This window comes from Pipistrellus kuhlii, unplaced genomic scaffold (assembly GCF_014108245.1).
Source record: "Pipistrellus kuhlii isolate mPipKuh1 unplaced genomic scaffold, mPipKuh1.p scaffold_m20_p_3, whole genome shotgun sequence".
In the NCBI taxonomy this organism is placed as follows: Eukaryota; Metazoa; Chordata; class Mammalia; order Chiroptera; family Vespertilionidae; genus Pipistrellus; species Pipistrellus kuhlii.
Genome location: NW_023425529.1, coordinates 162,439,167 through 162,465,846, shown reverse-complemented (window position 1 = coordinate 162,465,846; position 26,680 = coordinate 162,439,167). Strand labels below are relative to the sequence as shown.

General features: G+C 48.4%; 1 protein-coding gene across 1 annotated transcript in view; it reads left to right on the top strand.

The window, feature by feature from the left end:
• RASA3 (RAS p21 protein activator 3) overlaps positions 1-26,680 on the top strand; it is a 118,739-nt gene that overhangs the window by 14,152 nt on the left and 77,907 nt on the right. The window contains exon 2 of the mRNA XM_036456430.2: positions 25,003-25,120. Within this exon, the coding sequence (XP_036312323.1) occupies positions 25,003-25,120 (118 nt within the window). The remainder of the gene's footprint in view (positions 1-25,002; positions 25,121-26,680) is intronic.

The following is a 26,680-nucleotide window of genomic DNA, read 5'->3' as shown; positions in this document are numbered from 1 at the left end:
GTGTTGTTGTTGTTGTTCTTGTTGTTGTTGTTAAAGGTTAGAATGAGGGTCCGGGCCCATTTGGCACCATTTAGCAAGTGAACAGCTAGGTTTCGTGGCTGGCCACACGCCTGCCAGCGCTCGGAAATGCCCACTTCTCTGGCCCCTTCTGTCAGGAGCGATTGCTGACCACGTCGCCTTGCCTTCCTCCCACCCGCACGCCCCTTCCATGTGCACTGCCAAGATGGCCCAGAGCCTTTTCCAAGACAGTTTTGGACTCAAGTTAATAAAGGAAACCCCAGGAAATCCAGAATAGAAAGTTAGCACATGACGAGAGGAAATTCATTTTGAGCTCTGCAGATAAATTTGTGGTTTGGCTTTCTAATATCGCAGCGAACTCAGCGCTTGGAGGGCAGGCACAGTGTCTGCTTGCATTGTAGGCGATATAAAATGATTTGTGGAATAAAATAGTGGACATCGCGCAAACTAACAAACCTGTAGTATAAACTGTTTCACAATCATGAAATTTAGGTAGCAAAGGCTTCCAATGTAGTTTTCTCATTAGCACGTTTCTCTCTCTTTTTAGAAGTTTGTTACAAGCTACTTGGTAATTCCTGGTGGGCTTAGCAGGACTCTGCATTCTATTTCAAAGCTGCTTCTTTGACGTTTCTTTTGTTCCTTGTCACCGTTCTGCAGTCACAGGTAACGAATGCACTGTCTGTCAAAGTGACATGTCAGGTTGCTGTCGCTGAACGCTCGGAGGATGCAGGGGCTGTGCAGGGAAGACCCAAGCCACCACTGCTGGATCAGGGTGCCTGCTGGGCTGGGGCCTGGCCCAGGGCGTGGGGCTGGGTCTCTGAAGGCCCTGGTGCCCCGACTGGGCCTGTCCTAGGAAGGAGGTGATGTCCATGAATGAGCTGGACCAGTGAATAGCAGGGGAGCAGGGAAAGGGTGCCTGGAATTGTGGCTCCTGACCGACCCAGATTGCTCATGTCCAGACTGTCTCAGGTCCATTCCCTGCCCCTTCCCTAGTCAGGAGAGGTCTCCCAGCACCTTCCTCTCTCAGATCCTGGTCAGCCTCCTCCAGGAGTGCCTAGCTCTCCCCTCTGATCTTAATGCCCCTGGCCCGGCCCGGCCCCCCTCTCAGTGCCCCCTCTTCTGTGCCCCCAGCTCCCTGCCCTACACATTGCCTAGCCACCCCCTTCCTGTACCTTTGCATGTCCCCTTCCCTCCACCCCATTCCCCATCTGAGGTTTCTCTTTGAGGCCCTTTGCTCTGAGAGCTCAGCCTGAGGCTGGGCTGCCTTCGGGAGAGGAGGCTGCTGGGTCCCCCTGGAGGTGGGCTAGCAGGGGATAGAAAAAGCTGGCATGCCCACCGTCCCTTCCTGGAATTCTTCTCCTCAAGTGTGGTCCTCACACCAACAACTGGGCACTTACTTGGTGTGCAAATGCCCAGGCCCCTCTCCCCGCCAGACCTACGGAAGCGGTAACACTGGGCAGGGCCTGGCAGTCCTTGTTGCAGGGGTTCCCAATGCAGCCGCTGTTCCCTCACAGCTGAGCTGAGACTCCAGCAGCTCTTTGTGCCTCGTCACCAGTGGAAGGTGCTCCTCATCTGACGTTTCTGGGCAAAATCCTTCTGCTGCCAGGTTCCAGCTCCCGGGGGACATGTGAGGAGCTGGCCCAGCCCATCTCCGGCTGCTCCGGGGAGGAGCCCCTCACCGGGAACCCCCTCTGGGTGCCGTGCCAACACCCACGCGCAGTCCACGGAGGGTTTTGTTTCCCTACCTCTATTTGCCGTCACCAAATTGGTTTGATTATCCACCAGCATTTCCCACACAGACTGTCCGATGCGCCCAGCCTCAGGTGCCGGTGCGGCACGTGGGGCCCGGAGTTAACAGGACAGGGCGGGACGCGGTGCCACAAGGGGCTTCTCCACGTTTCTCTCATCCACGCAGGCGCCCACTCGCCCGCCTAGCCTTTGGGATGAAAGGTTAGGGTGCGATCCGTACCAACGGCATAAAGGGGAGATATTTTAAGCTGATCGTGTCCTAGCTGAGATTGCTGCTGCCATTGCCTTGTTACCCCAACCACAACTTAGGATCTGACGCGCCCCCAGAAGTCCCCGGTTTGCATAAATTGCAGTCAGGGAGAACCTTAATTACTTGGAGGGAGGTTTGACGCTCTGTTATTACATCTGAGGTTTTCTTGAGCAGCCCGCGTGGTTAGAGGCTATTTTGGAAAGGAAGATTGTCACCCGTGTCGTCGAAAACACCGAGGAGAGGCGGGGCTCTGCGTGGGCGCGTGGGGCGTGGGAAAGGAGGCTTCTGTCCTAGAGACACCACCCCCTCGGAGCCCGTCTCGGGCTCACTTGTGGCATCAGCAACTTGCCGTTCCACGTGGCAGTTTTAATTGTTTTGCCCGAGCAGCCCGGGGGGAGGATGCGTGTCAGCCTGACCTCTTTTGCAGGATCTCACCGTGGAAGCGTTGGCACGGTCCCGCCTTCGGGCTCTCAGAGCCAGCATCCCTCCCATCCGCCTGAGCGGCTCGTCCGGTTTTTAGGGTGATTCACGGTTCCCAGACAAGCACCAGCCAGGGGTCCGCGTGTTACTCTCAGAGGCGTGTGTCCCTGTGCAGTGAGGCCCTCTCCCGGCCCCCCCTCAGGGGCACGTGGGGCTAAATGACTGAGTGCATGTGCCACACACTGTGCCAGGCGAAGGCTAATGCTGCCGCCGGCCCTGACAGCCCGGCTGCCTGCCTTGTAGTGAGATTCACACCGACACGTGGGGTGTTCATGTGCAAAGTGTGTGGCAGAACCCCTTAGCCCCGAGGGAAAGCCCTCAAACTGGGTGCACGTCATCGTCCGCTGGGAGCTTTAAAACCACACCAGTGCCCGGTCCGCCCACTGAGGACCTGACTCCGTGGGTCTGGACCCAGCGCTCACAGACTTTCAGTGCCCACCCTCACAGCTCGGGGCGGGGGAACTTAATGTTTGCCGGGACTGAGAAGAAGAGGAGCAAGATCAGTAAGGCATGCGGTGGAGTGGAGGGTCTCCTGCTTGTGTCGCCCACTCCTTCTCTTCCTTCACATTTCTGCTGTAAGCGTATCTGGCCCACATGCTCTTCGCTCTCGTCCTCTAAGCGCTGCCAGCAGCTGTTGGCTTCGAGTCTTTCCGATGCCGTGTGTGTGTCTGTGTGTGTGTGTGTGTGTCTGTGTGTGTGTGTTTATAAGTGTAAATATTTTCACTGAGGAAGGTATTTGTGGAATACAGAAAAGCAAAAGTTAGTCTATGAAAATGTGTAATTCCACACCGATGCCGTTTGCACATCAGACACAGCCTTTCTGCAGGAGCCTGGACTGTCAATATGTCTGTGAGTGGCTGACGCATGGCACATGGATGGGGCACCTCCTGCAAGGAAGCTGTGAGTGCTAACATCCCATGTGGGTCCAGAGTGGCCAGTCCTATACTTAAGCTTAGGGATCCTCCCCTTTGTCAACGAGGAGGGCCCCCTCTCTCTCCCTGGCACCTGCCCTTCTCAGACTCTGCTTTGGAAGCGGGAGCCAGAGGACTGATGGCGGTGTTTAGAGATTTGAGGGCCTGGCCCCAGCTTCATACGTGACGGTGCGAGACCTTCGTGCAATGTTACGAGGACAAGTTGAAGGTCAGTTGGTTCTGGGTTCACTCTTAGCTTTGTCCTTAACTCATTGTGTGCTTTGAGAGAACAGTGACACCGCCCTTCAGCCTGATGTTCACACAGCTAATCTCCTTGGGAGGAGATTGAACAGAATTGTGGGCGTCACATGCCCATGGCATGTGTCACATAAATGCTGATGGATTTTATCCTCACATTCGTGAACTGCCACTGGTTTGGGATTATCTACATGGGACTGGATGGTACGCTGGAGTCGAGCTTCGGAACTGATGTTGGGGCTGACCTTGGGGATGAGAGGAGACTGCGAACAGGCCCCACATGCTTGGGTGGGGCTCTGCTGTGGATGGGGAGGAACTGCACAAAGCGGTGACCAAGTTAGACACGTGAAGGGGATGAAGGAAAAGATGATTCGTGCTGTTTATGCTTTTCTCAAGATGAGACCACAGTGCCAGTGTTCTGGCCTGAAACAAGGCCAGATGGATGTCCCATGACCGAGATGAGGCTCTGAGAACGTGCTTGTCAGGCGTGGCTCTGTGCTGCCTCTTGTCTGACCAGAAGGATCCACAGTTTCTCAGAGGAGTTTCCCTTGGGAAACTCTTGGGCTCTGGATCCCGTGAAGGCTGTAAGCCAGCGGAGGTGGGCACTGCTTCTGCCTCTGGGCGGCTTTGCCCGAACCCGCCACGGAGCCCCTTGCCCGTTGCAGCCCTGATGGCCTCCTTCTCCTTTGCTCTAAATCCGTGGTTGGCAAACTGTGGCTAGCTAGCCACACGCGGCTCTTTGGCCCCTTGGGTGTGGCTCTTCCACAAAATACCACGGCCTGGGCGAGTCTATTTTGAAGAAGTGGCTTTAGAAGAAGTTTAAGTTTAAAAAATTTGGCTCTCAAAAGGAATTTCGGTCGTTGTACTGTTGATATTGGGCTCTGTTGACCAATGAGGTTGCCGACCTCTGCTCTTAATTGAATGAGGTGACGTCTGCTTCTGCTGCCTGCTCTGGTATTCTGATTACCTTCTCTGTGTTAAATTGAATTTTCACTATGATAATTTAGTGGGACCTGAAACTTGAGGAAAGACAAGGATTTACTATGGAGACATTTGGGGACAGTGCAGAATAACTGGCTGAATAGCTGTTGTTGTGATTGGGGGAATCACTGACACGCCTCTCCTCGGATCCCAGCTCCCCCAAGCTGGGCTGGATCTCTGGCCTCTAAAGTCACATGGGTCATGTGTAGTCAGCAGGTCTTACTCCCTGTTGTGTTCTAGCTCCAAGAAAGTTATGCCGTGAAGACCGCCACTGGTCCCTGAAGCTAACCTCAGTGACATCAGTGTTTTAAATGTGTGTGGAATGGTGGGGGGTGTTGGCTGCTACTCTGTGAGTGTGCCAGGGCCCATGCTAAGAATGTCAGTGGCAGTATTATCCCTATTTTACTGATGGGGAAACGGAGGCTTAGTGGGAGTCTCATGCCTGATCTGAGCTAACGATGGGGAGGGCAGCTCGGCTGAGTGCTGGCCATCGGCGTGAGCCTCTAGTTGGAGAGAACCATGCTTGGCTCCATTCTGGAAGGCTCTGCCGTAATTTGAGCTCCTCTCAGCCGGCCTCCCGTTGCTGGGCCCTGCTCTCATCCTGGTGGCTCTGAGCTTCCCGGGAGGATTGGGATGTGGGTGGTGGTGGGCTAGGTCGCCCTTTCAAATGGGAGTGGAGCTGCCACACGAACCTCCTGGAGGAGCTCGGCCGCCTGCCCGGGTCATGGTGATGTCCACGTGAGTGGCGCAGCCCCAGCTCCTGGGGGAGAAGGAGCTCAGGCCTGGGGGGCACAAACGTGGTTATGCAAAGAAACAGGGTTGCACACCTTGTCTTGACGTGAGATGCTTACATTGAAAGAGCAGCAGGTCATGAGGGTGGAAAGTTAAACCCATGGAATCATGTTCTATGGAGGCAGGATCCAAACATGCCTACTGACCACCAGTGTGTAAAAGGGATCACAAAAGCACACAGGCCACGAGGGGCTGTGCTAGGGCCACAGGCTTACGTGTGATCTTTCCTCCTTATTTTGAATTTCACATGTTCTAAGCAGTCATTGTATGGCACACATACAGAAACACACACACACACACACACACACACACACACACACACACCAGTGTGTTTCTAGCTATTTCCTGTGTTTCTAACTCATGCCACCGTGCAAAACATCTGGAACATTCCCTCTGCCCTTGTGCCTTCATCTTCCCTGCCCCTTGCCCACTTTGTCCCTGGCTCCTTGACCTCCATCTCTCTGCCTCCTGGTCCACTTGTCTCAGGCCACACAGGGCCCGCCCACTTCATCAGGGTTCTGGCGGGGCGGGGCCGCCAGGAGGTTTCGGTGGCACAGGGTACTTTACGTGTCTCAGACATCATGGTAGAAAACAGGATTGGAGATTTCCTATGAACTCCGTTTATTTTAATTCATGGAAAACTGTGAATTGGCCCTTGATTCAGTACCAGCCATCTAGACCAGCCAGTGGCTCAGATTCCGGGAGCTAAAAATAGAAGTGGTAGAGAAAGGGAACGCCTTCCTGGAGCCGAAGGGAGCAAGTTGCCACAGGTAATATGGTGGCTCCCAACCCCAACAGCTGGCCGGGTGCAGGGCAGCTCAGGGCTAGCTAGCGCTTTCCTTAGTTCTGAGTTTTAGTCACGCAGCCATGGTGTACTTTGAGAGGGGTGTGGACAGTTTACATTGAAATGGCAATACATTAAAGAATAAATGTGGAATTTTCCACGTTTATTAGCTGTAGCTAGACTGTAAGCCTGAAAAAATTATTCAGAAGGAAAAAGGGCTAGGTGCATGCTTTGTATATATGTTATTGGGTGGACGTATGATCATAACTTGGAGACTAACAAAAGTGATAGAATTGTTAAATAGGTGTTTAGTATATATCTATATTTGTAATATTTTAATACATGTGGCCAACTTTTAAAAACATTAAGCAGGATATACTTAGATTTCTAATAGGCAAACTATACAATAGAGAATACAGAAGTAAATAAAAATATATATATTGGAACCTAATTTGTTATAAAGATGGCATTTTATTTTAGTTCCCTGGGGGAAAGGGTGGTACATTTGATAAACGGAGTTGTCTTCATTGACTGCCTTGAAAAAAATTACATCCAAACTCACACCTTATAAAACAAACGCATACAGAGTTAAGGTTACAGTGTGAAAAAAATAAAACAAAAATAACAGGACCATTTTGGAGAAAATTGTGAATAACATCTGGAACAGGGGAGAACTTCCTAAGTGATTAATAAGCTGAAAAGCTGAAGAGGAAAAGACGACAGAGTTGGTTACATAAGAATTTAAAATCTCTGTATGGAAAAGACACCGAATGACAAATGGCCCACCTGAAGGAAATGTCTGTGACAGCCACTCATGACCCATCTGCTCACAGCAGACCTGGGCACTCACACGCTGGGACAGGTCTGCGATCCAGAGACACACGGACTGGGAAATGACGGAAGAGAAAATGCAGGTCATGCCCAAGGCCTGCACCGTGAACAAGGGCAGGACAGTGTGGGCCCCCAGCAGTGACATTTCTCTGGTGGTGGGGTGTGCCCCTTCACCCCTGGGGGTCCCCAGCAGAGGCAAGCAGCCAAGGTGTGGAGGAGTCTGAGTGCGCGGGCTGCCAGGTGGCACCAGCCGCTTGGACTTGGTGCCTGCAGGTTGAGTTTTCAGACAGCAGTTGGGTGAATACATCCGTGTTGGTGCTGCCATCCTTCGGAATACTGCGATTCCTAAAGAGGACAGATAAATCCACAGGAGTAACCCATTGATCATACGGTAAAGAGAGAAAAGCTAATTGGAGTCACACACAGGATGATCCTAGTTTAGTAAACAAGTTAGAACTCCCCCTCCCAAATTTAATTGATATTGTGTGTTGTTTTTTTTAAAAATATATTTTATTGAGTTTTCACAGAGAGGAAGGGAGAGGGATAGAGAGTTAGAAACATTGATGAGAGAGAAACATCGACCAACTGCCTCCTGCACACCCCCCATTGGGGATGTGCCCGCAACCAACATACATGCCCTTGACCGGAATCGAACCTGGGACCTTTCAGTCTGCAGACCGACGCTCTATCCACTGAGCCAAACTGGTTTTGGCTAATTGATATTGTTTAATATCAATACATTTATTCCCTGTGGGCTGTAAAAATCATAGAAAGGTCAGTGTAGGTCACATGTGTCAAACACAAGGCCCGCGGGCCAAATCCGTCCCGCCAGGCCTTGCAATGTGGCCCGCACCGCGCTGTCATCACTGCACTCCGCTGCGTTTTCATCACAATGACAGTTTATGACTGTTCAGTAAACCATTCGGCCCGCGATTTAGGCTGGATTTTAGATTTTGGCCCCTTCTCTGATTGAGTTCGACACCCCTAGTGTAGGTTATAGCTTACAGGTGTGGGGCTGGTTGAAGGGAGGGACAGATAACCTTTTCTGTATACCACACTTAAAGAGCGTTACTGGTATTTCTTTGGAAATTAAAAACATTTAAAAATGGATAAAGGAACAAATAGAGTTTCTTTATACAACTCCTAATTTTACACATAGAGATTTCTAAAAGGGGCCGTGCATATCGTTCAGTTACTATGGATTGCCAGTATATACCTACCGTGTGCCCAGAAATGGGGAAAGGTGAGCCCACCTGGGTGAGGGGACTACAGTGCATAGCACAGTGTGTCACAGCTTGGACTCCCACGTCCTGGCTCAGTGTTGCCAAAGGCTCTCTCTGTTAGAATCTCTTATTGTTGAAAATTTAATTGTTTTCTCTTTTTTGGTTAACATAAGTATTGTTCTAATAAACGTTGATCTTCACAAATCTTTGTTTTGTGGACTACTTCCCTAAGAGACCTAGGTATTGACTTATTCGTGGCTTTTTAAACAAGTATTTTTAAAAGATGGAGCAGTGGCATCTTTGGAAATCACAGGCAGGCATAAGGGGAGGACAGAAGAGCAGTGAGGAGGGAGGCGGGTGTGTCCTTCATTTTTCTTGTACGGGTGTGACTGGTAACAAAATGTACTGCCAGGCGCCACACCGCCAGCTGCAGGTGTGGAAGGGGAATCTCTGTTTTGTCAGCCTTTACCCCTTCCTTGGTGTGGTGTGTCTTTTCAGAGAGGTGGGAGGCAGGTGGGGAGGGGAGGGGTCTTTGTCCCCCTGTGGGAAGCTGGGGACGGCTGGGGGGAGTGGGTGCTCCACTCTTGTCTGAGGGGCAGGTGAGCCTCTTCCCCCTACTTCCAGCCGCTTGCCCCGGGCCCCACTCCCCCAGGTTGGAGGTGCTGCCTCACCAGCACCTGTTCTCTGTGCTCTGAGAGCCTCCGCTGATGTTATAAATAAACCTGCCACTTGCTGGCTATGCAGCCGCAAAAGATGAGCTCACCTGGGTGGGGGGACGACAGAGCATAGCACAGGCGTGGCCTGCTGGGGATACAGCTGGGAGCCCACTAGAGGGCTTTGACCTCTCGTGGGGGCAGCTCTCCCATTCCCTCTGCCCAGGGGAGCCCACTCCAGCTTTCTGACTTTCTTCATCTTGGGCTGGGAGGGCCCCTTCTATGAGGTCTGCAAGGCGGGAGCTGCCTGCCCTGGATGGGATAGAAAGCCTGGGGTCTGGGATTTGGGTAACGGGGACAGGCAATGGCTTATCGGTGCAGTGGCCTCTGAGTTGGAGAGGATGCTGGTGACTTGGATGCATTTCTGTGTTTGCTAGTGTTTGTGACATCAGGAGTGCGGAAGAAGGAACACTGCCCAGAACCAACCAGCACAGGACAGTCTCTTTGCACTGAGAATCTGATCTTTCTCCGGGCAGTCTTTTACAGTAACAAATAAGAAGGGAAAAACCAAAGATTTAATATTGCAGGTTTCCTCTATTCTAAAAATTACCATTGAGACTCACATCCAGTGGCCAGACGGGCTTTGGCTTGTGGTTCTCCACAGAGGACAGTAAATTAGAGACTGTCTTTGTGGCTGGGTTCACTGAAGTAGGGCCAGCTGCTCACACCATGATGGATGGGGCTGGAGGCGGTGCCCTTGGTTGTGATCCCCTGAGGACCAGGGTCAGGTAGAGAGGCCTGTTTCTGGTGGCTAAAGGTTCATGTACATGAAAACAAACCAGAGCAAAGGCCTTCTTCCTGTGTTGTTTTGTGGCCTGTGCTGGGCTTGTTCATTCCAGCAGCACCTCAAGGGTGGGGCGCTCTGCTGGTGTGTGTGTTAGGTGACCGTGGGCAACGTGGGCTCATCTTAAAATCAGGCTGCATTCAGCAGTTAGCCCAGGTTGTGGACCTGCCTCTGTGGCAGGAGCTCGCCCTAAGACAAGGCCCCATGTGTGTGACCAACTTGCAGGTCTCTTTGGAGAACAGAAGTCTCTGGAATAGATGCAACATACTTCTGGGATTCTTGGTGCATTTGTTGGTGCCTTTGAGCCTTTAAGTCCCTTGTGCTTTGATTGGACAAAGGACTATGCTGGGTTCTTCTGAGACACGCCCCTGCACCAGCCGCCCAAGAGCATTCACTTGGACCCACAGTCCAGTAGGTGCCAGACAGATATGCACACATCCCTCAAAGCATCTTGAGGGACCCCTAAGTATTGTCACATCAGAGAGCTGGTAAATGCCACCACAATGATGACGGCAGCTCCCCGGTAAGGAGAGGAGTCAGCTCACTGCTTGGTGCTCCAAGACCAGCTTCACCCAGGTGGCCATGACCCACCGTGCAGGATGCTGCCTGTGGGCATGGTCCCCGCAGGCCAGCACAGGGATCCATCTGGCCCTCAGTCCTGGAGACCCTGTGAGCAGGAATGGTTTAGATCAGGAGCCCGACCTCGGAAGACCCACGTCCAGGTATGAAGGCCCACCAAGCCAGGCCAGTCTGCAAGACTGTGCCCTGAATTACAGTCAGGGCTCGGGACTATCACTTGACTCCATTCTCGGCAGTGGGCACCTCCTAATTGCCAGCATCCCAGCACCCTGCGTCTGAGTCCCTGGGGCGCTACCTCGGGGGCATCCTCCACCAGCCGGAAAACAGGGCTTTTTCAGAGGAAGCAGACACTGTGTCAGGAAGCCACTGGGAATGCAGTCCACTTCCTTAAGGAAGTTAGCGCCTTTGTCCCCGAAGGGCCCTCCGAGGCTCAGGTTTATCTCAGAACGGCGCCCAGAGCAGGAAAGGCAGAATAGCCTGTGTCTCAGAAACACACACCAACAGATGCCATCTAGTGTGGTGAGGAGCCCAGACCACCCCAGGGTAAAGGCTGTGGGCCTCAGGGCAGTTTCACAGATGGAATGGGTGGAGTGGGAGGGCCTAAAGCGGAGCCTCTGCCTAGTGAGGTCTGCGAAGCCAGCAGCACTGTTGTTGGTGCATCTGATCAGTGCTGGATTCCTACTTCTTTTGCATATGCTGGAGTAGGAATTCTCCATCACTCTCTGTTTTTAAATATAAGGTGGCTGGGCACATCTCTAAAAGGGGTGAGGGGAGAGGGGAGACAAGGAGGAGGAAGAGAGGCAGTGAAAAAGGGCAAGAAGGAAGGGAGGAGTGAGTAGGTAGGGAGAGGGAGAGAAGGGGAAGAGGGACAGGATTAGGAGGGGCGGGGGCAGGGAGAGGAGGAGGAGGGGGAGGACAGGAGGCACAGGAGTTCCATACAAGTGATCTGGCAGGTGTGCTCCCTCTCCGAAAGGGTGATCCGAATGGGGAGATAAAGTTAGAGTTGAGTCTCCTACACGTTCTTTTATCCGCCGTTTAGTTTCTTCCTTATTTCAACAAAGTAAAAAAAAAAGAAAAATATCCTGAGCTTAGGTCTCATCCGTAATGGCCCATGTCCTTCAAATGCAGCCGGCTTGTACACTTGGCAGTGTTTCTTGCTTAATTAGACCAACAGTGATGTTAAAAATAATTCTGGAGTTTCAAACAGCTCTTGAGCTTAGCGAAGAGAACTCTGACTTCCTGTGTGAGATGTTGGAGTGCCAAGGGGCTGCTCTGTGTGTGTGTGTGTGTGTGTGTGTGTGTGTGTGTGACAGCAGTTGATGCCAGGCTTGAAGCAGCCTTATTTAGGTTGCAAAGGAAGGGAGGGTCACTCAGCATGGGATGCTGGTCTGAGCATGACTCATGCCCGGGACTCTCCATCCAAATGTGCCGGTGGGTCAGGCTCATGGTGTCTCCTTGTGGGCCAGGAGACTGGGTTGAGCTTTTCTCCTCTTGTGCAGCTGAGTCACAGCTAAAAGAACAGCCAGTATCCCATCAGAAATAACTTATTTTAAAAATGTTTTTATTGATGTTTACAGAGAGGAAGGAAAAGGAAGGAGAGATAGAAACACCAAAGGAGCCGAAACCGGTTTGGCTCAGTGGATAGAGCGTCGGCCTGCGGACTGAAAGGTCCCGGGTTCGATTCCGGTCAAAGGCATGTACCCTGGTTGCGGGCATAGTCCCAGTGTGTGTGTGTGTGTGTGGTGGTGGTGGGGGGGGGATGCAAGAGGCAGCTGATTGATGTTTCTCTCTCATCAATGTTTCTAACTTTTTCTCTCTCTTCCTCTCTGTAAAAAATCAATAAAAATATTTAAAAAGAAAAGAAAAGAAAAGAAAAGAAAAGAAAAGAAACACCAAAGAAAGAGAAACATCAATCAACAGTCTCTTGCAACCTGGGCATGTGCCCTGACTGGGAACAGAAACAATGACCTCTTGGTGCATGGGCTGACTGAGCCACACTGGCCAGTCCGTTAAATAATTTTAAAACTTTTGTTACCTTGTTGTTGTTTTTTTCTAAATATATTTTATTGATTTTTTACAAAGAGGAAGGGAGAGTTAGAAACATCGATGAGAGAGAAACATCATCGATCAGCTGCCTCCTGCACACCCCCTATTGGGGATGTGCCTGCAACCAAGGTACATGCCCTTGACTGGAATCGAACCTGGGATCCTTGAGTCCACAGGCCGATGCTCTATCCACTGAGCAAAACCAATTAGGGCTACCTTATTCTTGATAGCCCTCCCAAGGTTCTGCCTCTGCCCCGTGTTGCCTTCCAGTTGCCTCTCCCCTTGCTCAGTAAGGAGAAAGCCTACATTCTACAACATTTCATGGGGTTTCATGTCTCCTCTGGATCTAAGTCAGCTTCCCCCTCACCTGCCCTTCCTTCATCTCTCTTGTGGCCCGCAGTGGGTCACATTTTCTCTGAAGCCTTGGACTCCCCAGCCAGAATGTGCTCTTACCACACCTTGCTGTGCCCAGTCTGCAGTCTCCAAGGGCAGTTTCCACCTGGCACTTCAGAGTTAACCTGGGGCTCCTCAGGGCAGGGGCCATGGGCTCCTATAATTCTTCCAGCCCCTTGACCCCAGCCATGCTGGCCCCTGGGCTAGTGCAGGACACAGATACCCACCTGGCCTCTGTTCTTTCTGCAATTTCTTTGTTCTTTCTGACAGTTTTTTCCATCTTCAGGTGGTTACTCCTGGCGGCGAAGCTCTTATGAGCGTTCATGTACACGGTTTTGTTTGGACGCCTATTTTTAGTTATTTTGAGTATATCAAAATAGGAGTGGAATTGCTGGGTCATGTGGTAACTGATTAACTCTTTGTGGAACCACTAAACTGTTTCCCGCAATAGCTGCACTGGTTTACATTCCCACTGGCGTCCCATTTATCTACATTGGCACCAATACTTTTTATTTTCCCTAAAAAGACATTCTAGCTGTCTTCGTGGTATGATAGTATCTCATTGTGCTGCTGAGAGCAAGAAAAAGAAAGGAGGGATTTTATTGATTTGTTATGAGGAAGCAACCTCTCTGCTTTCTGCAAATGCAAGTTCGATATTGCCAGGGTTTCCGTAAATGCCGCCTTCTTACTGAGGAGCAATCACCGGCATGTTACACACATGATCCCCACAGAGATTACACTTGCCCACATGGGAATAGTAACAGGCATGTTAACCACATGCATCCTAATAGATGCCACACATGCACAGTAACAGGCTTATTACATGCAAGCATCTTCACAGATGTTACTCTTACGTGTGAAGTTGGATGAGCAAATAGCTTTGCTTTGAGCTGGCCGGGGCATTACTGCCTTCACTCTTGGGGGAACCTCGTTGTCCCCCCAGGAAGAGTCAAAGACAGCCTGGACTACAAAATCAGAACTCCTGGAGAAACTGAGCCTGTTGTGTATTTGGCCAACTGCAAAGATCATAAATCACCTGTGAAAATGTCAAGCTTTCGGTCAGGAGGGCCTCCCCGAGTCCTCTGTGGCCCCAGAGTAATAGACGAAAGACAGGTCATTCCATGTGAAGTCTCGTGTTAGTCATGGACCTGGAATATTCCACAGTGTGTCCGGACGTATTTATATAGGTGGTTTCCCTTTCAGGTTAGACGTGAATGAACAAAGGAATGCCGTCTGTTTAAAATTCTTTCTAGAACTTGTGTTTTGCACTGCATGGATTAATGGAAGACTGAATTTGTTAACATCTAAGACATTTTCTTTCTCAAGTTCAAGCCAGGACTCTTTTACAGAATGATGTGGGGGAAAAGAGAGGAAAGCAAAAGTAGTACCAAAATATACAGGGCGGAAAAGAGCACGGGGAAACCGAATGTTGATTATTTCCAAAAAATAAACTCGGATCTTGAATGTTGAAAAAAAAATAAACTCGGTTCTCGTTTCACCACTAACTGGGAGCGGTCGTCTCTGGCCAGGTCAGGCGTCCTGCTTTCCGCATCAAGACAAGCCCGTGGGCTTATGGTAGCAGTACGCACACTGCCTTTCCACAGATTTGGTATTTCCCAGATTGTCTTCCTCCCTTAACTTCAAGAAGCACTTAATGTAGACCATGAGGAATGTTTTACTGTCAGAATCCAGGAACCTGCACTGCCGCGGTGACAGCTAGTTGTTAAACTGGTCCTTGGCCCTTCACCAGCAGGTCTGGTTCGAGGGCAGGGAGAGGCCCACAGCATCCGGGCTGCCCAGGCCCGGGGCATCTGGTTCCGCTGGCTACAGAGCTAGAAGTAGTGGGTCCAGGCATAATCAGAAAAATCAGGATTTGACAGCAAAGATGATTTGCGTTTCCCTAAACATTGTTTCCATGGATCCCATCGGAGTGGCGTGTGCCCAGCCTCTGCCAGGGCTGGCCTGTGGGGGCCTTGCTTATGGAGAACAGAGGAGGGAAAAGGTGTGCAGGTGTCTTGGGCTTTAACTTCTGAATAAATGGAATACAATTCGATTCTTTAAAAAAGGAATCCTCTGTGATAAAAAGTGCAACACATACACACACACACACACACACACACACACACCATTTCCCTCAAATCTGATTAGCAAAGACCCACAGTTTTGATAACTCATTACTAGCAATGATATAGAAAAAATGGCATTTTTCAAACACGGTAGTGGGAATGTAAATTGCTACTATACAGAGAACTGTTGGCACTATGATAAAATTGTATGAAAATTACAAATTATCCTTTGTGTCAGAGATTCTGAGGTCAGGCGTTTATTGTTTAACCTACAGAAATGGATTCTGTGCATGGTTATTTGTTGCTGCAATCCTGGTACTAGCCAAAGGCCGAAGATAACCGAAGTGCGCATCCTTGAGGGAGGGTTAAATGTGTTCACTTAATGAATAAAGGTGCAGCCCTAAAGAGGCGAGGGAATTCTTAATGTACTGATAATCTTCCCAGACGTCTTGTTAATAACCATGCTAAGAAGCATGTGCTGCCATTTATGTCATTGACCAGCTTGTATGTGCTCCCAAAGTCTCCTGGAGGAACAAGGAACACGTGACATTGTTGCCTGCAAGGAGGCTGCAGGATGAACTTATGTTTGGACCATTTAATGCTCTAAAGAGCTCTTACACATAGAACAGTGCCTTCCTGTTAACTCGAACCTGACTATGACTATATACTTTGTCAAATTATAAGGACACTTGGATTGCAACGATGCATCCTCCTGCACCCCAGAACCAAGTGCCTGGAGGAGGTGCTCCAGCCAAATGAAAAAGGAACAAAACAGGGTGGCAGAGGGTGAGAAGAAGTAGTGTCTGACATGAAAGAGGCCAGAATGCTTTAGGGGGGAGCAGCCACCACAATGGGGAGTGGTTGTCTTTGGCCAGGTCAGGTGTCTTTCCACTGAACCCTGGTGCTCAGAATGCCTACTGATCTTGTGGGTTTACCAGATTTAGAATCAACTTGTAAATAAAATAGATAAGACAATGTAAGAACAGTCTAACAACAGAAATTGGGAGTTGGGGGTGGGTCTTTGTTTTTCATAGCAGGGAGTTGACAGAGGAGTTTAAATGAATAAACCAGGAACTATTAGTGATGCTGTTATTTATATTTATCTTGCTTGCTCAAAGGACTAAGACACAGGTTACTAAACAAGGCTATTTCTAGAGAGCATGGGCTACCGACAGACTCTTAATGTTTAATCTTGGACTCCTACATCTGGAAGTTTCCTACCCTGCATTCCTGGTACTGCTGAACAATAACTAAACAACAAAAACATGTATATAAGTAACAATCAAAAACTCCGAACCGGAGTCATAACCAGGCCTCTGGAACCTCTCCAGTTTTCTCTAGAAAAGGGAACTGGCTTTGTTTTCTGTACCCACGACTCGGGGCCAGCTCTGGTGAGCTGAGCGGAAGCAGATGGATTTCATTTTTGTGTGGTTAGTACCCGCGCTTCCAGCAGAGATGCCCTTGCAGACACGCATGCCTGCTTGTCAAGTCTGGCTCTCTTGCGTGACATGTTTTTCTCTGTGTTTTCAAAGCCAGTGCTAGGCCGTGTGCAGTGTATGTAAACCCAGAGTCTCTCATGCTGGGATTGGGGGCCGGGGAGGTCAATCCTCTGGTCAGAAATGGGACACGAAACCCACAGTGATGCATCCTGGACGTGCTGCCATGCGGAAGGAACTTCATCTGTGCTCTTCGGAGACAGTTTCATTATCTGCCTGGATATGTGCCCAAAATATTTAATCTTGATAAAACTGTTGCCATAGTTGCCAACCCCCATTTTGCCATCATAAAATAAATGAAAACCAGCCTGGCCAGCGTGGCTCAGTGGTTGAGTGTCGACCTATGAACCAATAGGTCACAGTTCGATTCTTGGTTAGGGCACATGTCCGGGTTATAGGCTCTGTCCCTAGTGCATGCAGGAGGCAGCCGATCAAGGATTCTCTCTCATCATTGATGTTCCTCTCTCTGTGTCTTTCTCCTTTCCTCTCTGAAATCAATTAAAATATACTTAAAAAAAAAGAAAGAAAACTGCTATTTGTTTGATTCAAAGTAAAGTCGGACAAGAGTGTCAGTGAGGATGTGGAGAAATTGAAACCTTGGTACAATGCTGGTGGGAATGTAAAATGGTGCAGCTGCTATGGAAGTTAGTGTGGAAGTTCCTCAAACAAGTGAATGCAGTTACCACGTGACCCTGCATATCCACTCTCACATATATATAACCAAGAGAATTCAAAACATATTCACACAAACACTTGTACAGAGATCCTGGAGCCGCATTCTTCACAGTAGCCCAAAGTTGGAAACATCCCAAATGCCCATCACCTGAGGAATGGATGAACATTGATGAAGAGACCATGCTACCTTCACACCATAGAATGTTACCCAGCTGTGCAAGGGACCGAGTCTGACACAGGCTGTGGAGTGTAGGGACCTTGAAAACATGCTGACTGAAAGGGGTTATACTCAAAAGGTCGCATAGTCTATGACTCTTTTTGTATGAAATACCGAGAATTGGCAAATCTGTAAAGATAGAAAGTAGGTTAGTAGTTGCCAGGGCCTGGGGCGGGGGTGGGGTTGGGGAGGTGGGAAGAGGAGAAGAAAGAGGACATGACAGTAAATAGGTTCCCTTTTCCAGTATGGGGACAAACATGTTCTAACATTGATGGTGGTGAATATACTAAACATCATTGGACTATATACTTCAAGTGTATGCTGAGCCTGCCTTAATAAAGCTATTTTAAAAAGCAGCAGTCAACACACACACATGTACACAGACACGCGCACACACCAGCAGATGTATAATACAGAGGCACCTCTATAGCAGAAAATGACCGTTGTGGCCATGTGGGCCTGGTGTCCACTCCCGGGCGTGTACCACGCGTTAGCCCAGGTGTTAGCCAGTTTCCAAGGTATTCACTCAGATGTTCACCAGGCATTCTTCCCTTTTCTTCGTTGGGTCACATGATCAGTCCTCTTGTGGGGGTGGGGGTGGGGGGACGTCCAGTGAAATGCATTCCCAGTCTGCAGTTCCCTATAGCACTGGCGGCATCCCATAGCCCATGCTTTCTGTTCTGCGTGGGCTGTGTCATTGGCACCTCTTGTTCACTGTCCAGCTGCACAGGGATCGATGCGGAGGTGGCCTCCCTGCCCTGAGTCTTGCTCTGGTGAAGGCCCCGGACTTGCCTGGGGGAGAGCCTGTAGTTTCCCTCGGTCGTCACCTTCCAGAAGTTTCCATAATATCTCCACCTTAGCAATAAGTGTCTAAATTGTTGATGGTCTGCTTGCTGTTTTCTGGTCTTAATAGCCACTAGATAGAAAATAGAGCATTAGATGAGAAAAATTATTTTGTAAACGGAGACATAAAATTTTCGTTTCCAAGGAGTAAAAAATACCCATACAATACAACATTTTAAAATTAAAAGGAAACTAGTGGTTTCTTTATTTCTTTTCTTGACATAATTTTACAGTTTTCATTTCAGGATTGAGTTAATGTCAAGAACACTATTTTCATATCTAGCATATTTGGAAAACCACAGGAGAATAGAGCATGCTTTCTTTTTCCCTATTGGGAAAATACCAGATTTTAAGTGAAAGAGCAAAGTTAGCTAATGCTTTGTGTGTTTTTAGGTGCTGAATAGATTGAATTCAGTTCAAAACTGAAAATCTAATTCTGGAGACGTGCTCTTGTCTATAAAATTAATCTGAAAATGGAGAAGTGGACGATTTCTCATCTGCCATTCTTAGTATCCTGGGCTTTTATTTCTTGTCTGGAAGCCTAAAATGCACTCTGAGGTCTCCTTCCCCCACGCCCACTCCTGTCATAGCAATTCTGATCATCCTGTGAAAGCAGAGAGACATTGAAAGTGCCCCACCAAATCTTAATGACTGTCCCAGCCGTGGACTTGCATTAATGACAACAGGACAGCCTAGAGTGGAGCAGGAAGAGTGGAGGAGGGAAGAGGAGGGAGAAGGAGCAGGAGACACTTCAGGGGTATTCAGGGAGGGGAGCACAGTTCCAAGGCTGTAAGAGTGAGGGGGGTCTAGGGTCCTGGGGAGCCAGATGGGAGGGTGCCAGCCCTGCAGTCTGTAATTGCAGACTTGCCGCAGATTTTTGCCCTGAAGTACCTCCTCCCCCACTTGCAGGCTGCCCCTGGGCTGTGCATCCAGTCAGGAAGTTCTTATTACTCAAGGTTCCCATTACTCAAGGTGACCCCAGATGCCACTGTGGGAGGAGATGGGAACTTCTAGGGACGGTTGCATCTTGGCATACAGACCAGCACTCTGAGGAGCTGAGGCGCAGGGCAGACAAGGTCAGGCATGGCTGGGAGAGGTGTTGGGAGTGGAAATGCCGGCCGGAATTTGTCCAGAGTGTGGAGATCTTGCCTTGGATCAGATGGGGCAGCCCAAAGCAGCCCCTCCTCGGTTATCACCCATCTCCTCTGCTGAGAACTCTTCACAGGATTTGCAATTCATATTGTGCGCCCACGTCTCCTGATGGACAGAAGAAGTATGTGGAGCACATTGCTGCATCTTTTATATGCGCAGTCTATCACTTAATGCCAGCCATGGACTTGCTGTAGAAAGATGCTTTCTCCTGGAGAACTGGTGTGTTTTGTTTTAAAATACATTATGGGAATGATGTGCTCCACCGTATTCCCACTTGTACCGTAGCTACTAGGAAGCTCGGCACTCAGTCACTGAGTCACCCACTTTGAGGATGGATAGATGTAATTTTCCTTCCTTTTACCATATTTTAAACTTTTAATTTCAAGTTTAACAGCCTTATAGTATACTTGCCTTTCATATCGTAGTGTACTGCCTACCCATTTTGGAAATTGGAGGAAATCCGAAACAGATGTAAGTCACTGTTCATGTAGGGTCTCCTCCAGAGAGCAGATGGATGCTGTAATGGCCGTTGGATGATGCTCTGTGGGCATCCGGGCAGCTCGGCATGGAGTTTTCCAGACCTCTAAATCAGTATGCAGTCGAGGAGGCTGTTTATAATTTGATTTAAAATCCAATCTCCTCTGATTTTATGGGGTTTTGTTCTATTTAATATCAAGTGCTAAAATAGCAAGGCAGCCAAAAATATATTCAAGGAAATAGAATTTTTAATCATGAAACTGATCTCTTTGGGGAAATGAGCTTTTATTTTGTTATAAGAAGCTGCGTTGGCTACCAGAATCTGTAGAGCCATTTGCGTTCTAAATCAGGAAGGCCTGCCTGAAGATGGGGAGCATTAGGAACGGCCATTCTTCCTCTCGTCTGCTTCCAACATGCAGGCCTCTGGGTTGGGAGGGGGTTGCTGTTATGGGACTAGTGCCCTTGGCTCACAGACCCATATGCAGTATTTATTTTATTTTATTTTTTAAATATATTTTATTGATTTTTTTTACAGAGAGGGAGAGGGATAGAGTTAGAAACATCGATGAGAGAGAATCACCGATCAGCCGCTTCTTGCATACCCCCTACTGGGGATGTGCCCGCAAGCAAGGTACATGCCCTTGACCGGAATCGAAAGTGGGACTTTTCAGTCCGCAGACCGACGTTCTATCCACTGAGCCAAACCGGTTTCAGCTATAAGTAGTATTTAACGAGGTTGATCTGTAATCGAGCTGAAAGTGCCAGAGTTGTGTGGACGTCTGGTGGATTCAAGCACATCTGGGAAGTCTGCTCCCAGACGGTTGTGTTGGTGTTGGCCCCCGGCTCACAGCTGGAAGAATGGTGCTTTGTCAGTTAAAGCCCTAGACTAGGGGTGTCGAACTCAATCAGAGAAGGGGCCAAAATCTAAAATCCAGCCTAAATCACGGGCCGAATGGTTTACTGAACAGTCATAAACTGTCATTGTGATGGAAACGCAGCGGAGTGCAGTGATGACAGCGCGGTGCGGGCCACATTGCAAGGCCTGGCGGGACGGATTTGGCCCGCGGGCCTTGTGTTTGACACATGTGCCCTAGACCCTCGCTCTTCCCTCCCAATGCCTCCTTCATCCCTGCCTCCATCCTTCTCTTCTGTGAGTGTGGTGAGAGCACTGTGGCCTCCGTGCTAGTGCTGGAGGGCAGCAAACAAGATCAGACCACCCTTAGCGCTGACATGGGTTTGAGCTCTCGCTACTACCTCCCGGAGTGCCTGGTGTCTGACATCCCCTCTCTGGGCATAGAGGGCCATGTTCCTGAGTGCCCTCCGGGGAAGCCAGCCCTGCAGACAGGCAAGGGGGATCTTTATTAGAGCTGAACCCGGGTGTGGCACCGAGACCTCCCCCAGCCCCTCCAGTGAGGCACAGGCATTTATTCACCCATGGCTCTCCCCTCTCCCCAGCTGCCTGCAGGCTTGGGTCTTTCTGGCTGTTCATTGAGAGCTTACACAGGAATTATCATCGGTCAGGGATGATGACCGCCTTCAGAGCCTAACCTGTGTTTTCCTTACCCATTGCCTGATTCCTGTAATTAGGAATCAGAGATTGCTGTTTCGGCACTGTTTATGTTACCGTGTTTTAAGTGCTGCCTTTTACTTCTGCTAGGAGATTAGGTGTTCAGAGATGACATCACACACCAAATTTGCTGTCGTTAGCAAATCTACCCATGAACAGTTCTGGTCGGTGAACACTAAATTTTGGAGATGTGGTTCATAGGAAGAATCATACGAAAATGATTACTTATTTGCTTCTTAGAATGAAGCCAGAGTTAACTTTTCTTTTGTAGTCATTTATTCATCCATTCATTAAACAGTTTAGCATTTCCTGTGTAACAGGACCAGCTTTATATTCTTATGTAAATGTCTCTACATCCTAGAGTAGGGGTGTCGAACTCAATCAGAGAAGGGGCCAAAATCTAAAATCCAGCCTAAATCGCGGGCCGAATGGTTTACTGAACACTCATAAACTGTCATTGTGATGGAAACGCAGCGGAGTGCATTCATATCAGTGATGACAGCGCGGTGCGGGCCACATTGCAAGGCCTGGCGGGACGGATTTGGCCCGAGGGCCTTGTGTTTGACACATGTGTCCTAGAGGGAAAAATGCTTTTTCTCAGAGAGAGGAAAAAAAGACCCGTAACGTGTAGTTAGGAAGTGATGCAACCTCTAGCCTTTGGCATAAATAATCAGCATGGAAGAAACAAATCTGTTGTAAGTATGGTTGAGGTGAAGTAAGCCCTAAGAGCTGGGACATCCATCCTTGCTCTGCTGTGGGGCTTTAAGGGTTCCCAACTGTAAGGATCCTGGGCAGATTCCATGGCCCAGGGCGGGTGCTGGCTGCTGCTCCCATCCCTCCTGGTCTGAGTGGTTTGTTAATGTTGGCACAAGTCCACTAGCTGGCTCTCTAGTGTTGCCATTGTCATAGCAACAAGGATGTTTCTATAACAGTCCAGATTGGGAGCCTGTAGGGTGGGAGGAATGTGGATGAGACTGCATTCATATCAGAATAATATAATTTGGCATTTCCACGTTTTTAAGTATATGTTGTTCAGAGAAGGCTCTTCTTTCTTTTATCCTGCCAGTCACCACCTTGAGAGAGAGAGGGAGAGAGAGAGAAATATCAATGATGAGAGAGAATCATTGATCGCTGCCTCCTGCTCGCCCCCTACTGGGGATTGAGCCTGCAACCCAGGTATGTGCCCTGACAGAGAATCAAACTGTGACCTCCAGGGTCATAGGTTGAAGCTCAACCACTGAACCACACTGGCAGGGCCATAAATAATTTTCAAAGGAAAATATGGTAAGCCCCAATTCACATCATAAAGGTGATAGTAGGAAATAAACTCAGGCTGGTTTGAGGTTAAAGATTTGTGAACACTGCAAAAATGATCAGTTCCAGAAACAGAAATAGAAGACTGACAGGCCCCATGGTGAGCTTGGTGTGTGTGCTATGGCTGCCTATTCAGGTCCGCTCAGCGGAAGGAACAGTCACTAGGAACCTGTGTCTGCTGCTCCTTGTACCTCTCTCTCCGCCTCCCTATCTACAGATGCCCATGGAGTCACGTCCTACCCTTTTCTGATGGTGGGTTCATCACTCACTCCGCATGCATATGCATGTGCGCATATGACCTTTCACATCTGCCAGAAGCCTTCAGAGAATCTGTCTTTTGACATTTAACAACTGACTCGAAGCTTGGCTCGGATTCAAATGCCTCTTCCCAGATTGGCCATGTTTTCATTTGCTCAGCTCATGTAAAAATGGCACGTTCTGGAAGGAAGCCTTGTGATGTGAAGGTGTTTTAAGGATAATAGTGGCTATAAAAAGACAGTTATTTGTTATTTATTTTTTTTCTTTACCAACGGATTGCCATTGGTGTTTCCTTGATGTGAAAGAAAACTTTCTGGAACCAATTGGATTAGAAAAGTCTCAAAGCTAGAGGGGCCTTGGAGAGCTCTTCCTTTTAGCGTTGGGAAAGCTGAGGCCCAGAGAAGAAGGTAGGTCTCCTGCCGGAAATGTCCACAGGCATAGATTACCACCGGAACTTTTGGAAATCCTAAAAAACACCTTTGTGTATCAGAAATAAGATTTCTCGGCACAGAAATAAATCATCAGCATCTACCTGAACTGTTGTTGGCATGGTGCTATGTGCTCACGCACCTGTCCTCTTCCTAGTGCTGAGTGTGGTGCCTGCGCACTCCCAGAGCCGGGCATCTCTAGAGCTGAAATGATTGGTGACAAGGAAGACCCTGGAAAAGGTGAAAGCATATTTGAGGCATTTCTTCCACGCAGGGGTCTTCACCTGGGCATCAGCTGTCCCGTTTGAGAGCTACCTCTCATTCATTCCTGCTCGCTCTCCGTTCACAAGTAAACAGCGCTGCTTGGACAAGCCCTCATGCTTAATCTGAGCTTCTAGCAGAGGATGCTCGCCATTGTGGTTTTGATAACGATCTCTAGATAGACCCAGGGTCAAATAGGGGGTTGTGACATTGTGGACATTTTCTGCAAAGCGGGCCGGGCAAGCTGGCTACCTTGAAGGTTCCTCCCTTTTCTCAAACGTGCTTGTGTGCGAAGGAAGGGGCTTGTGGGAGGAGACACTCAACCTAGAGCAGCTCTCTCTTTCTTGATTTTTTTCCCTAACTGATTAATCACTCTGTATTTTAAACAGCTGTCGTTTATAGTTTACCCTCATCAATAAAGAGTCTTTCTCCTTAATTATTGCCCCAACTTTGACGGATATTTTCAAATTAAATTCAAAATAAAAAGGAACCTGGGGCCGAAGCCGGTTTTGCTCAGTGGATAGAGCATCAGCCTGCGGACTGAAAGGTCCGGGGTTTGATTCCGGTCAAAGGGCATGTATCTTGGTTGCGGGCACATCCCAGTAGGGTGTGTGCAAGAGGCAGCTGATCGATGATTCTCTCTCATTGACATTTCTAACTCTCTATCCTTCTCTCTTCCTCGCTGTAAAAAATCAATAAAATATATTAAAAAAAAAAAAAAAAGGAACCTGGGGGTTGAATGGTTAAGTGAATTGTGGTGCAAACACAATGGAATATTATTTAGCCTTGAAAAGCTGTAGCATGGCTGGACTTTGAGGGCAGTAAGTAAAAAAAGTCAGAGAGAGAAGGACAGATACTGTATGATTCCACTGCCATGAGGTTTCTAGAACAGTCAGATTCAGAAAAACAGAAAGTAGAAGGGTGTTTACAGGAGGTGGGAGGAGGAGGAAATGGGGAGTTGTTTAGTGGGTACATAGTTTTGTTTTGCAGAAAAAGTTCTAGAGATTGGTTGCACAACAATGTGAATATACTTAACTCTACTGAAGTGTACACTTAAAGATGTTTAAGATGATTAATTTTAATATATATATATATATATATATATATATATATATGTTACCATAATTTAAACATTAAAAAAATTAAAGAGACTAATGCGAGTCAAACAAAACAAAAATCCTTAATTCCTAGGTTGATGGATTCCTACTTTAATCAATTTGTTTTAGAGGTTACTGTGAATGCAATGTTGCATTTTTAGCACCACAGATGGTGTGTTCATCAATATTTGGACTTGTGGTAGCATGAAAACCATGACCTTATGAAGACCTAATGTAGAAAAGTGAAAGCAGGTGCCTTGCTATGAAATAAATCCATTATTTGGAAACGTGTCTGTGATTGGCAAGGGGACCAAATAATTATATGCTATGTTGACGACATATTTACACTTGCTTTTCAGGTGAAGCCAAAAACCTTCCCACTTACCCGGGGCCAAACAAGATGCGAGACTGCTATTGCACCGTGAACCTGGACCAAGAGGAGGTTTTCAGGACCAAAATCGTGGAGAAATCCCTCTGGTAATGTCTGCTCTTGCTGTTTTATTCTGTATGGAAACGATCCTGAACACATATGGCATCTTGCCGTCGTCTGTGTTGCTTAGTTTGAGTGAGAATTGGGAAATGTTCACTTGGGCTCTGGCTTACGGGGCAGTTATAGCCAGAGCATTATCCTCAGTGGCAAACTGATATTGCCCAGATGCTCACGGTGCCCAGGGCTGGACAGCACTGGGAACAAAGCACACACACGTGACTGCTTGTTTGCCTCCGAGACAATTTCTTATAAGAGATGGACTGGAAAGTGTATATTGCACCAGAAGAGTACAAATCAAGGATTTTGAGTGGGTAAATATTTGGAAAGCACTTTTTTTTTTAACCACCTCCCTTTAAATTTATTTAGAGAGGCATGCCCAAGGTGATCATGGAAGTAACTATTCACTGAGGTAGGAGACCTAGAAAACATTTATTGATAGAATTGGAGGAAGACAGGGTTCAGGTCAGAAAGAGCAACATCAAACAGTTCTTAAGACTGAGATGTTTGCTGTAGAATTAAAAACATTCTTGTTTCTCAACGTTAGCTTGCCTAAGAATCACTTGGAAGGTTTATTAAAAACAGATGTCTGCCCCAGGATGTCTGGGGTGGGGCTGTGATTTGCATATCTAACAACTTCCAGGAGCTTCTGCTGCTGGCCCCGGACCACACCCAGGGGATAGGAAGTGATGGCAACTAAAAGTCACAGCAGTTACAGGGGGTGGGAAGTGAGAAACCAGAAATGTGAACAGTGAGACGGCAGAACATATGTGTTAGCAGGTGGGGGGAGAGGGGAATGGTTTGCTGTGTGGGGGAAGCACACCAGAGCCGGCAGTGGGGCCCTCAGTGTGTTGTTTATACGAAGTGAAGAAGAATCCCTGTGCAGCCAGTGACTCCACCTTCGGGTTTCGAATTATGGGTTTATGGGTTGTGTGGGTCCATCCAAACAGCTATTCTGAGTTTGAGAACATTTTTGGCAGATGAATTATATCCTTGCATATTGCTGCTTCTAAGTGGGAACAAACAACACATTCCAGTGACTTAGTGAATTTAATTTTTTGAAAACTGCTAAGGATCTCCTGCCCCCGAAACATGGAGACATTTCCTTCTCCATCTGCACCGTTGCCATCAACACTGGCAAGGCTCCCAGCTATTACAGTTGTGCTAGTTTAATGCACACACCAGATTCTCTGGAATACTTTCCTGAAGGAAAATGAAAAGTCTGTGGAATTTGTCAGGGGTAAAGTCTGGCTTTGGGTTGATGAAAAGATGACACTGGGGGTGGTGATGTTACTGAATCTTCAAGGGTTATTTGCATTTGCCTACTGTGAGAAAAATCCTTTCCATGTTTAGCCAATGGTAGAGGCCTGTGGATCATAGACTTGGAGGATTACTCTCAGTCTCTGTAAAGCTCTTCTCTCCATAGGCCTGCTGAATGAGGGTCTCTGGGAAGGGAATAGACTTGGGAACCTCTCTTTTAGGGGAGGTTGAGAAATGGGGACCATTGTCTTCAAAATATTTCAGACAAATTTAGAAGTAGAAATCATGGT